At 37.9% G+C, this 13,578-nt stretch overlaps 1 protein-coding gene across 2 annotated transcripts in view; it reads right to left on the reverse strand.

Annotated features, from left to right (window-relative positions):
* MAGI2 (membrane associated guanylate kinase, WW and PDZ domain containing 2) overlaps positions 1-13,578 on the reverse strand; it is a 1,338,731-nt gene that overhangs the window by 90,924 nt on the left and 1,234,229 nt on the right. For both annotated transcript variants that reach the window (XM_060020317.1, XM_060020318.1), the window contains 2 exons: positions 11,685-11,880; positions 11,096-11,239 (listed from right to left, as the gene is read on the reverse strand). In XM_060020317.1, the coding sequence (XP_059876300.1) occupies positions 11,096-11,239; positions 11,685-11,880 (340 nt within the window). The remainder of the gene's footprint in view (positions 1-11,095; positions 11,240-11,684; positions 11,881-13,578) is intronic.

Below are 13,578 nucleotides of genomic sequence, written 5' to 3' on the forward strand. Positions count from 1 at the left end.
ATCCACAGTTGGCCTGGGTAGTAGAGACTGCTCTTCAGGAAGGTCAAGGGCCCTCCGTTCTTTCCTTTTTTTTTAAATTTATTTTTGGCTGTGTTGGGTCTTCGTTGCTGTGCACAAGCTTTCTCTCGTTGCGGTGAGCGGGGGCTGTTCTTTGTTGTGGTGCGCGGGCTCTAGGCGCACGGGCTTCAGTAGTTGTGGCTCACGGGCTCTAGAGCGCAGGTTCAGTAGTTGTGGCGCAAGGGCTTAGTTGCTCCGCAGCATGTGGGATCTTCCCGGACCAGGGCTTGAACCCATGTCCCCTGCACTGCAGGCGGCTTCTTAACCTCTGCGCCACCAGGGAAGTCCGGGCCCTCCATTCTTCACTTGTATATGTTCCCTGCCTGGTCGCTGCAGGCAGTGAGTTTTGTGACCACCCCTCACCTTTGAGAGATTGTGGGCCAAGCAGAGCTGCTACAGTGCTGACGAGGCAAAGTGCAGCAGAGGGTGAGGAGACCATGATTCTCTCTGCCCAGGACCCAGGACTGTGTGCATCACACCCAAGGCCCAAGCTGTGGAGGCCTCAGGCGGGGCTGTAGCAAGAACTCATCAGTGGCTTTGTGGGCAGGGGACCCTCACCAGTGGAACTGGAGTTGGAGAGGAAGACAGGCTACAGAGTGACGGCAGCCGGCACATGTAGGTTGCCCTCTGGGGCTCCTACGTGAAGACACTGGGAGAGGGAGAGTAACCGCCAGCTCTAAGACTGGATATAGTTTTAGCAAAACCATAAATTGGTCGTTAAAGGTAAATGGGACATAAACTTCTGTTTCTAGCAATACGGTGGGTTAGATACCCTGAATAACCTTACCATTGCTGAACAGGCAAGAAACTAAAGAAGCCTCTGATGCCAAAAACAAAGTGAATGTGGGACTCCTGGAAGGCAAACAAATGCCAAAGGGAGCTTGACCTTTTCCTGGGAAGCCTGAGTTTCCATTGGGATGGATGGGCATCAAGGATAGAAAATACAGCTTGGGGCTACGAACAAGGAGTCTTATGGGAGATTCCTGCATGAACTGGAAACCCAGACTATTCAAAGTAAGGTAAAAAGAATAAAAAGAGTGAGACAGAATAAAATGATAGAAATAAATAAAAATATTAGTAATCAAAATTAATATAAATTGACTAAAATGATCTAGTTAACATATGCCGTTAAAAAAACAGAGAAATAGCCACATAGACCAGAGAAACACATAAAATATACGGACACAGAAAGGTTGAAAGGTATCCTTACTAATATCAGACAAACCAGGCTTGACAGTAAAAAGTATTGACAGAGATGTGGTAGGTTGCTGCATAATGATAAAAGATTCAATTCATCTGGAAAATATACCAAATAACATGGCTTTAAAACATACAAAGCAAAGCTTGACAGATCAAAGAAAAATTTACAAGATCTTTAACAAAAAAAAGAAAACCTTTTAAAGCACCTAGATCAATATTTAACAGATCAAATACATAGAAATTAGTAAGAATACAGAATATTTGAATAATACAATAGTCAAGCTTTATCCAATGAATACATCTATAGAATACTGCACTCAGTAATTACAGAATGCACATTCTTTTCAAGCACACATGGATCATATACGAAAAACTGAATACATGTAAGGCCAAAGAGTAAGCCACAATAAATGTGAAAGATTGAAATCATATAGAATATATCCTCTGATGGCAATGGAATTACACTAGAAATCAAAGATAGATAACTAACCAGAAAATCCCCATACTTTTAGGAATAAAAACCAAAAACACCTTCTAAATAATCCATGCATCAAAGAAGAAATAGTGGAATGAATCATAGTGGAAATTAGAATATACTTAGAACTTAAAATAATGAACATACTACGTATCGAAACTACAGCCTTAAATTCATACATTATTAATAGAAATAAAGAAAACTTCAGAAGTACTGAGCTAAGCATCCAACTTAAAGAGCAAGAAAAATGAGAACAGAGTAAACCCAAAGAAAATGGAGGCAGAGAAATATTAAATATAAAAACAAATGCATGGGCTTCCCTGGTGGCACAGTGGTTGAGAGTCCGCCTGCCGATGCAGGGGACACAGGTTCGTGTCCCAGTCCGGGAAGATCCCACATGCTGCGGAGCGGCTGGGCTCGTGAGCCATGACCGCTGAGCCTGCGCGTCCGGAGCCTCTGCTCCGCAACAGGAGAGGCCACAATAGTGAGAGGCCCGTGTCCCGTGCAAACAAACAAACAAACCAACAAAAAAACAAATGAATAAGCAAGAGAAAAAAATATGTAAGCTGGTTCTTTAAAAGAATAAAAAATGGACAAATCTCTGGCATGATTAATAAAGAAAAACAGAAAGAATACAAAAATAAACAATAGTCAAATAAATGAGAAGGGAACATAAATACAAATGCTTTAAATATTAAAAATATAATAAGATAATATTATAAAAACTTTGAAAACTAAGATGAAATAAATTATCAGAAAAAAAGAAATTTATCAGAAATGACTCAAGAAGAAATAGAAAATCTGAAGAATACCCTAATTATTATAGAAATGTAATGTGGTTTAAAATTTTCACACACAAAAAGTACACCAGACCTGGATGGATTTACAAGTGCGTTCTACCAAACATTCAAGGACAATTCTTAACTTAAACTTGTCCAGATAACAACAGCAATGACAATAACAAAAGGCATTATTCTTTCTCGCTTTATAAGGCTAGTATAACACTAATGTTGAAATCATTCACCAACACTACAAGAAAAGAAAATTACAGGCTAATCTTACTCACGAACATAGCTGCAAATATCTTAAAGGAAATAACAGAAAACTGTATTGAGCAATGCATAAAAAAGATCATCATGAATAAGTATAGCTTAACTGAGGAAATCAAGAATGATTTAACGTAATAATCCATTAATATACTAATAATATTCTTAATCATGTTAATTAGCATATGAAAGGAAAGAGATCATATACTTTCTATGGATGCAGAAATAGTACATAAAATTCAACATGTATTCATAATTAACTCTCTAGCAAACTAGTAATAATCTGATAAAGGTTATTTATATAAACTCATTCAACATTATGTTTAATGGTGAAAGCATTCCCTTTAAGATTAGAAATAAAATAAGACGGCTTGTTTGACTACTTCTATTCAGCATCATACTGAAAACCAAGTAAATGCAGTAAAATAAGAAAAAGAAATAAAAAGACTTAAAAGGAAGACACAGAATTCTCATTATTTGCAGAAAATGTGATTATCTATGTAGAAAATCCAGAGGAAGTTACAGATAGCTTATTTGAATTAATAAGAGTTTAGTAATTTTGCATGATATCATTTATCAATATACAGAAATCAATTGTCTTTCTTTTCACTGGTAACACAGTTAATTTCAATATTACATTAAAATACAAAAGTAAAAGTAAAACATGCAAATGCCTAGAATCAATCTAGCAGAATATTTTCAGGTATGTTATGGAAAAAACTATGAAACTTTACTTAAGCAGTTTATGGAAAATCTAAATAAATGGATTATATCATGTTCACAGATAGAAAGACTCAATATTATAAAGATGTAAGTTTTTCCACATTTATTTATGGATTCTAAGCAATTCCAATAAAATTCCCAATAGAACAAGAAACTTCTAAAATTTTATACGGAGGGGCAAAGGCCCAAGAACATTCAAACACTCCTGAAGAATTAAGATGTATGTCTGGGGATGAGGAAACAGGCAGTTTCTCCATCAAAACTCAAGACTTATTAAAAGGCAGATGAGTACAGTATTGATGTAGGTATAGACAAACAGACCAGTAGAACAGTATAAAGAATCTATAAACAGACCATTGCATTTATAGAAATTTTATTTATTATGGAGCTGTCAATGCAGATTGTGGGGGAAATGAGAGGATATCCAATAAATGATGCTGTGACAGGTGGTTATCCATCTGGAAAAACTGAAATTGTATTTCTTCCTTTTACTACACAGAGGAATCAATTCTAGGTAATTAAAAACAGATATGAAAAAGCAAAACTATAAAACTTTTAGAAGAAGATGTAGGGAATCTTTAAGAATATGAGTTGGGAAATTATTTTTCAAAGATGACACAGAAAGCAGAATCTATAAAGGAAAAGGTTGATTAAGTCAATTACACTAAAATTAAGACCTTCTGTTTATCAAAGGGCATCATACAGAAGGTGAAACTACAAGCCATAAGCTGGGGTAAAGTACTTGCAACATGAAAAACCATCACCAGGAACATACAAACACTTCTAAAATCAATATGAAAGGAAGGAATGATTTAACAGAAGATGGGGAAAAGATACGAAGAGGGATCTTGATTTAAGAGGGAATAAGAAAGTCCAGTAAACCTAAGGAAAGATGATGAATATTATTTGTAATCAAGAAATGCAAATTTAAACCTAAACTATATGTCATTTTCTACCTACCAGAATAAGAATTTAAAAGTCTGAAATACAAATCTTGCGAGGATGTGTCGTAATGGAAACTTTCACATTGCTGGTATGAGTATAAATTTGTACATCCACCCAGGAAACTATGTCTGAGTTACCTAGTTAAGTTAAATATACGCTCTCCTAGGTATATAGTATAGTCTACAGAATTTCTTGCATATGTGCAGCAGGAAATATGTACAAGGATAGTATTAGTTGCAAAAAAACTGGAAAGAACCCAATGTCCACTAATAGAGAAAACTTCAACTCTCCATAGACAAGTAACATAGACTGTAGCATATTCATACCATGAAATAATTTACAGCTTCATGCATCAACATGGATGAGTGTTATGAACATAAAGTATAAAAAGCAAGCCACAGAGAAGAACATGTACAGTATGATTCATTCATATAAAGTTCACTAAGTGCACAAAACTAAGTGATACAGTTAAGAGGTACACACATATGTGGCAAGACTAGACGGAATGACAATATTTAGGGTGCTGGTTACTTCTGGAGGCTGGAGAGTGGGAGGAGAATGGAATCATAGGAGACTGGAGATTTTTTTTTTTTTTAACTGGGCTAAGGGTTCACGGGTGCTTGAATCACTGTTAGCATACATACCATTACATATGTTAGAAATATTCTTCTAAATGGTTTTATGTTTAATAAAAACAATATAAAACAGAATACTTTTATTCTGCAGTCACAGGTTAGTCACATCTGGACCACAGAAGGAGAAGTGACAAATATAAAGGAAGCTGCCATCAGGGAAGTTTCCTTTTCATTTAAAAAAAAGAAAATGGAAAAAAGAAAAAGATGGATAAGCAGTAAGTATCTTTTTCACACATTATTCAGTCTTACAAAATGTTGTTGGTGATTCCAAGGCCCACTGCAGGCTGACTTTTGTGTCATGTAAGTTTCAGGAAGAAGATACACCATTTCATACCAAAGTTTATGCAATGCTAAGTAGGCACAGACAGCTGTTACAGTTGTTAAGGGGATGAAGTTAAAAAGTTATGTTCTTTCTTTAAAATAAAAAAATATTTTATGGAAATGGGAAAATATTATACTCTTATGGAAACAGGAAAATACCTTTCCAAGAGCAAACCTGATCTCCTTTCAGATGTCTTTTAACTCAACTCTCAATTTTCAGTTAAGCACTTTTAGAACTACTATCCCTTCCCTCCACAAGTCTCCTGATTTCTTAGGAAGCTTCACCAGTAAATTCCTTCATATGTTCATTATTCTTTGCCTGAGTTTTCTGTTTATTGTCAGTTTTAAATTAGATTATGTCCCTAAGAGTGTTTTGCCAGAGACTTATTCATCAGTTATGAAAATTTTATCCCTCTCAACTTTATTAGACTATTTTACAAACTTAAAAAGTCTTCTTTTTAAAACAGATCCATTGCTATTTTCTAATACTTTCTTACACTTTTCCTTGAAATCTGAATGTCATTTGTGTTTCTCTTCTGATATTAGCCTTTTTGAATGACTGAGGAAAAGCTATCAGACAAGACGATTATCTTCCTATTTCCCATTCCCCTTATTTTCTACATTTACAGATTGTGTTTTGTTTTGTCTCTTTAACGTTTATTACATAGTATTAATTGATGTTGAAACACTAGCTACTAATTTAAGTCAAAACTTGCTACTCTCTACTTTTTTTTTATGAAGTGAATATTTCATGTAATTATGTTTCACATTGTTTTTCTTGGTGTTTATTCTAAATTGCACTATTCTATTCAAGCTCTATATCATGACATGTCATAATATCTAAGTCCCTCTCTCAATATCACAAGTCACTCACAAATTAATACCTCACTTCTTTGTCTTAATAAGAAAAATCAGTTCTACCACTGAGGTTCAACAAAGTGCACTGATGTTTCTAAATTTAATAAAGCAAATGCATCATGTTTGCTTATTTTGGAGGTTGAGAGCAGGGCTGAGGGTTTAGAAGGGATCAAAATAGTCATATTTTTAGTAAATCTTTAAATTCATTTCTTGTTACGTTTATATGTTTCTGATCAAGGAAGTTCTAGAAACTCTCTTTTAAATAAGCATTGAATTGATCTTCTGAAAAAGATTTTCTTATCCTCTCCCCTGTATCTAGACTTGGCTTGTAAATCTGACCCTCAGAAGGAGCCATTATTTTCCCCACTACTTTCTGACTGTGGTTTGCTGTCGGTACGTTCTCATATTTTTTTTTTTTTTTTTGTGGTACACAGGCCTCTCACTGTTGTGGCCTCTCCCGTTGCAGAGCACAGGCTCCGGATGCACAGGCTCAGCGGCCATGGGTCACAGACCCAGCTGCTCCGCGGCATGTGGGATCTTCCCGGACCGGGGCACGAACCCGTGTCCCCTGCATCGGCAGGTGGATTCTCAACCACTGCGCCACCAGGGAAGCCCACGTTCTCATATTTTGAGGGAACCCATTGACCTCATCAGGATACCTTACCAGGATGCTTGTTTCATCAAGTGGAAAGAAAGTATTTATTTAACAAAAAAATTGAGTAAACATACAATACTTTCCGAGGAGGAGGAAAAAATAATTCATGTTCTGTGGGAGTACTTCTTAATCAATTTGAAAGTTAGACAGTCTAACTTGCCAAAGATCTCTGCTAAGATTATTCTCTCTGCTGCAGGTGCCCAGAAATACTAGAGCGAAATCATTCACCTGGGACTCACTTTTGGGATATGCCCACCTGTCCCTCACCAGATCCGTCAAAGAACACCTGAGGTGCGAAGAACTTTGGTATTTCTCTTGGATGCCTAGGATATCAGTTGGATGCCTAAAGACATGCTTTAAAAATACGTATCTGTGCCATCATTTCTTAACATTCCCAGTGCGAGAGGGATGTTTTTACACCTCTGTTAGCCACCTCCTCTGACATCGGATTTACCTGGTTTTCTCTGTAATCTTAGCAAAGTCTTGTACTACTAAACGGGCGCATACCATCACTGTCCTACAACCAAGACTAACGTAAAAGACCCAGGAAGAGTCTCAGATTCAGAGACTAACGTCTGGTGCACTAACTCAATGTTCAAAACTAGTGCTACTTATAGCCCTAATCCATGGGCACAGTAATTCATTAACAGTTACATGAAATGATTTCTCAGAATCACCCAGCTCTTGTGTAGTAATTCTGAGTTGGGCAATTTTACTGTACTGAGTTTAATCTAAGACACCCTGCTATTGCCAGGCACTTCCTGGCTTTTCCCTTCTGTTTCTGATCATGAAAAAAGGGAAAACAAAACAAAACAAAACTATACAGTGTGTTCCAAACTTACCTGATCACAAAGTGTGTGTTTAGTTTGGGCACAGAGGCAGTAATGCATTAACACTGAAGGTGAAGTAATCGCAATTAACACGGAGAAATATGCCTGAGTGTTTTAAAGGCTGGGAAGGACCTGGTGGTGCTAGCTTCTCTTCTTCTTGAGCTTATTTTTAATTTAGCCTGTGAATGTCTAGTTCACCTACTTTTCTCAGACGTCTTGGAACTTTATGAACCAAGCCATAATACCCATAGAATGAACAGCTGCCTTGTAAGCATCATCTGCACAGATATTTAAGATCTATACGTATCTGGGCAACAACGGTATCAAGGGGGAATTTTATAATAAGTTCCGAATTATTTTCACTGTTAAATTCCCAAATTGGGAACCTATATGTTATCGAGTTTATGCATTAAAATAATCAAACGATTGAGTCATGCAAATAGTAATCTATCCTGGTCCTTGCTGAAATAATTTAAACACATCTGTGAATTAAAGGTTATTGCTAATTAGTAAGTACTAATGAAGGTAGAAAAGATTAGCTTTAAATGATTAAATTTGATAATAAACACGAAAACAAGATCTGAATTAGTTATGTGCTATGATCAAGAACAATTGTTGATCTTTAACTCTACAGATACAAAATATTTATCAAATTCAAACAGTAGTTAATACGTTTGTATTATCTAGTAGCACCTTTGAACTTACATGATGAAGTAGTTTCCTTCCCTGACATGGAGTTTGTTACCCTAGACAAGTTCTCCGTTGATGCCGTTAAGAATCCATGAGTAACAAAAACCCAAAACAGGGCTTCCCTGGTGGCGCAGTGGTTAAGAATCCGCCTGCCAACGTAGGGGACAAGGGTTCGAGCCCTGGTCCGGGAAGATCCCACATGCCGCGGAGCAACTAAGCCCGTGCGCCACAGCTACTGAGCCTGAGCTCTAGAGTCCGTGCTACGCAACAAGAGAAGCCACCGCAATGAGAAGCCCTCGCACCTCAACAAAGGGTAGCCCCCGCTCGCTGCAACTAGAGGAAGCCCGCGCGCAGCCACGAAGACCCAACACAACCAAAAAAGAATAAATAAAATAAATAAACTTAAAAAAAGAACAGAACATCTGAATATTAAGTATAACTCTTAAAAGCAGAAAAAAGTCATCCATTCATCCCTGCCAAGTTCCTAGCCTTATTTTAAAGACCAGAAATAAAATCGAACAGTAAAATCTGATCCTTAGAATTTCTGTGACTTTCAAGTGACTTGTTTTCTTTGAGAATTAAAAGCTAGAAATATATATATATAGAAGTCCAAAATAAACACCCATAATATCGAAAACTGGCCATAATAACTCCTTTTGGACAGCCTGTACACAGAAAGAATGCATTGCTTTATAAAAATGACATGGAAAATGGTGAAATATTGCTTATTTCTATAATCTTTGACAAGAAGTGAAAATACCATTTGCTGAAACCCAGGTAGAGGACTCATTTTTATCACCTGCCAGAAGAAAAAGCATCTTTCCTAAAATGGAGCACCTGCCTACAGAATCCTAAATCTGTGTTTCCACGGATTTAAGGACCTGAGGTAAACCACTGGCACAGGATGGAAAACTCCCTGGACAGGATCTAGGGGGAATGAACGAAGCCTGAGCCACACACATCCTAACTGTGCCGTACCTATGTCATGACAGCTTCCCTTTAGCTCAGTGGTTCCCAAACTTCAGCTTGTACCAGATTCACCTGGAGGTGGATCACACAAACACAGCCTGGCGGCCTCACTCCTAGAGTTTCTGATTCAGTAGGTCTGCGACGGGGCCGGAGAATCTGCATTTCTAACACATTCCCAGGGGATGTTGATGTCAGGGACCACACTGAGAACTACTGCTCTGGCTTAAATTTTGATTAGCCATTTAGACCATTTGTTATAAAATGTGGCCATCATTTGTTATAAAATGTGGCCACCGTTTGGAACCCACACCTCTAAAATCCACTTGTGGGGTAAGGGGAGGTCCCCTCTCTCAGGGCTCTGGTCATCTCACTCACGGCTTCTGTGCTGTGTTGTTTTCCAATGCACTGCAAAGATTACTTTTGTTCTATTGAACCACTTGTGAGTTGGCTTTGCAGCATGTTAAGAAAGTGGGAACCGGGAGCTAAGAAACCATGCAGAGACCTATTCTAAAACCACATGGAGAAGGGGTAAGAGGAGGCTGGTGTTGGATCAAGGCGGGGACTGTCATTCTCCTGAGTCAGCCTTGCCTGGGTTCAAATTCCAACTTGGATACTTCCCAGTTGTCAAGGGACTGTAAAGGCATGGAGAGAAATAGACACATTTACACTTTCTACTTCTGCACCATGGATGATTCACTGACTCGGAAATGAGACTATAGAAATGGCAGACTGGGTGGTAGGAATAACAGTTTCATTCCACTGACAGGAGCAATCGGTTGGTGAAACTCAGCACGAGAATCTGAAGCTCTAGAACCCAAGAAACACAGCTTTTCTGTATTAACTTAAAGAACAAGGAGGGAGGACAAGAATAAGTCTAGATTTTATTTATAATAACTGACCTTTTCTATGTGCTTCCTAGATGACATTTTATAGAGAGACTGACTAATGTTCTGTATTGTTCTCAAGTTTTGTTTCGCACCTTTAGAGGAAGAATCAGTTATGCGTCAACCAAACGCCTCAAAGTAACTATTACATTAAAAATCCGCCCTCAGCTTAAACTCTAATTGGAACATTTTTGGCTGCTACCATTTTTAAGGACAACATATATCCAGGAAGCCTCATTCCCCTTTCTCCTGCTTCTTTCTGCCCAACGTCAAAGCCAAAGCCAGTCAACTCAAAAGAAGTCCCAAAGAAACACAAAACCGTGTGAAGAAAAAAGCATGAAACTCAAAATAAATTTCAAAAGATTCAATCTCAGATAAAAACTGAATCCTCAAACCACGCAAAAAATTATGGAGCCATGTTTCCATTTCAAGCTATTTCTTAGATTACTTTGTTTTCTTTCGTTTGTTCTTTAGAGAAACATACATATATATGTGTATATATATATATATGTGTATATATATGTATGTGTGTGTGTGTGTGTGTGTATATATATATATATATATATATATATATATATATAAAACACCATCTTGAGAGTTTTCAATTAGAAGCCATAAGAAGGAAAATGAGAGATAATTCTTAAACAATGTTTGGGCAAACCTTTAGAAAACTGGATCATGAAATGGAAAGAAGGCAACGTCTGCATCAAGTCAGTTTGCTTAACAGCAGGTCTCACTGCTCCTCCGACACCACAAGGAGCGTTTCTTTCAGAATTAAGCAATTCTATAAAAAGAGAACACTCTTACCCTCATCCTTCCGTTTCTTATTGCTGGCCCATCTTCTGCCAGTCTCAACACGTACAAATCCATTTTGTACTCCCTCCCTCCACGAATACTGAATCCAAATCCTTTGGCTCCTTTCTCCATGTCCACAGTGAAATAATCAAAATCCTTTGGGGTTGGGGAGAAAATAGAATAAACAATTGTTTAATACCAGAGAAGCTTCCACGGTCTGTCCCTCTGTTCTCCTTCTCTCTCATAGTTAACGTGTTCCAACTGACACGATATCGTGAGGAGTAATGTGATTTCCCCATCTAGCAAAATGCAAGACAAGATTCCAAAGGCCTGAGCAGATCTGAACACAGTTTCCTCAGTCATTAAAAGAATCGCTGGGTAGCTTGTTGACTTTCATACACATCCTTCAGTACTCATCTCTTGACTTGGCAAACATGTAACTATTGCATATAGGCCTAAGTGATATTATCTCTCCTTTGAATTTTCTCATTCACTGCTGTTGAGCACCATAAATAAATGCACCAGAGTTGTGTGTGTGTGTGTGAATGACAGGTCTGCTGATTGGAAAAATGAAACAAATGCAACAGGATCTTTGAGGTACCTGGGGCTGCCTGTAGTCTGACAGAGGGAACTGCCTGGTGTCAGGGGAGGGCTGCCTGTAGTCCAAGGGCGGGGCTTGCAGATAGTCCCCTCCTGGGGGCTGCCGGTAGTCCAGTGGGGGCTGCCTGTAGTCCGTGAACGGAGGCTGTCGGATATCTGGTTTCACATCTTGCCTTGCTTTTACTTCTGACCTGTAACTAAATGAATGGAAATGGTACTTGCTTTGGCATCTCAGCATTCTAAGGAGATTCGAATGACTTTAGGACCTCCGGGCATGTAGAGGCCACACCTCTTGGTGGTCCTTTTCATGTTCAGGATTAATGAGATGATTCAATAAATGATAAGTATTATTTTAAAATCTTTGACAAATGCCATACGGTATACTTTTCATTTGGCTCCTTAAGAAATCAAGGTGAAAGTGATGGTCACTTAGAACTTTGTGGAAAAGGACTTAGGGATAACCTTCTTTGACTTTGCTATTTAAAAACTGTGGAACTGCAGCAAATCTAGGGACTCACACACTTCACTGTACATCCCCAAACAACAGTCTGTCTTAATATCAGTAAACCAACGGTTTCAATTTCTTTTTTCTCTCTCTCTCTCTCTGACACACACACAGCATCCATTACTTCATGAAAACATGATTGAAGTGATCTCTAACCACTCTATGAATATCTAACTAAAGGCTCTTTTAACCTGTTAGCTTGGGGCTTTTTGAATATCATACAGAGGTTAAAGGAGTGAAAGTAAGGTATAATCACCAACTACGAATCAAGCAGAAAGTCACTGGGTCATTGCTAAAAGTAGAAACATATCACACAGAGGTTTAAATACTAGACCATAACTCTTGGGCTTAGTACCAGAGACTATCATGGTCATTAGACAGAAGGAAAGGCAAAAGTGTTTATGTCTAACACTTGTCTTATTCTTGTTTCTAGATATTATTTCTTGTTTCTAGTTATTAATAAATACAGAGACCAAAACGAATTGTTTAGTTCTGTTTTGTGAATCCAAATTGCTCTAAATTGAGGGGCTTCCAGGGCCAAAAAAGGGCTAAAGTAGGCAATACCTACAATTATGGGATCATTAATAAGATAAACTGAAAAAATGATCACCATAATATAGAGGCCACTTAACTCTGTAGTTCACTGCCTGTTGCCATGAAAACACTCCATATAATGAGCTACTTAGGGATACAGGTCGATTAGAAAAACACATTCACACACTGATAGTGTATGGCAATAGATGTGTTTATTCAGGGTTTTGAAAGGGGGTTAGAAATGCAGTTATTTTAATACCGCTTTGAGTAGTTCCCATTTGTTACTTAACTTGCAGAAGTGACACATTCCTTTTGTGAGATGCATAATTTAGGCTTTGCTTTATACCTCAGGAAGCTGCCCACTCACCTACTGAGAGTGTGCATTCTGAGAATAGAATTATTTAAAATACGCTTTGAATAAGATGCTTAACTAGGCAAACACATGAATTAAACAAAAGGAATTGGACTGGGTGACATTTGTTGGTGTGTCTCGGTTCCTTTTTAGAAATCATGTGCTTGGTGGTTTAGATGTCACATTGTTTCAAGTTATGGCGCAGTCACTTTATTTTCATTATCTCTGTGGTATTGGTATGGAATATCCATTATGAGCTTCGTTTCCAACCAGATGTGTCATGAGGTATAGCAGAAGAGGGTGAGATGTTACGAGTCTCCCCAGAGCCTTAGAAACAGGGACAGTTAGAACTTGTAACAGCAGCCATCCAAGCCTGCCTCTGGGCATTCCCATTTCATTCAACAGTGTCACGTACAGGATTTCATGTTGAAGAAGAATTCTTTAATAAGGAAAATATACTTAATTTTTATGAGTGTTGTTAACTTTTAAGTGAATGATACACTA

The sequence above is a fragment of the Delphinus delphis genome, chromosome 9 (genome assembly GCF_949987515.2).
Source record: "Delphinus delphis chromosome 9, mDelDel1.2, whole genome shotgun sequence".
Classification (NCBI taxonomy): Eukaryota; Metazoa; Chordata; class Mammalia; order Artiodactyla; family Delphinidae; genus Delphinus; species Delphinus delphis.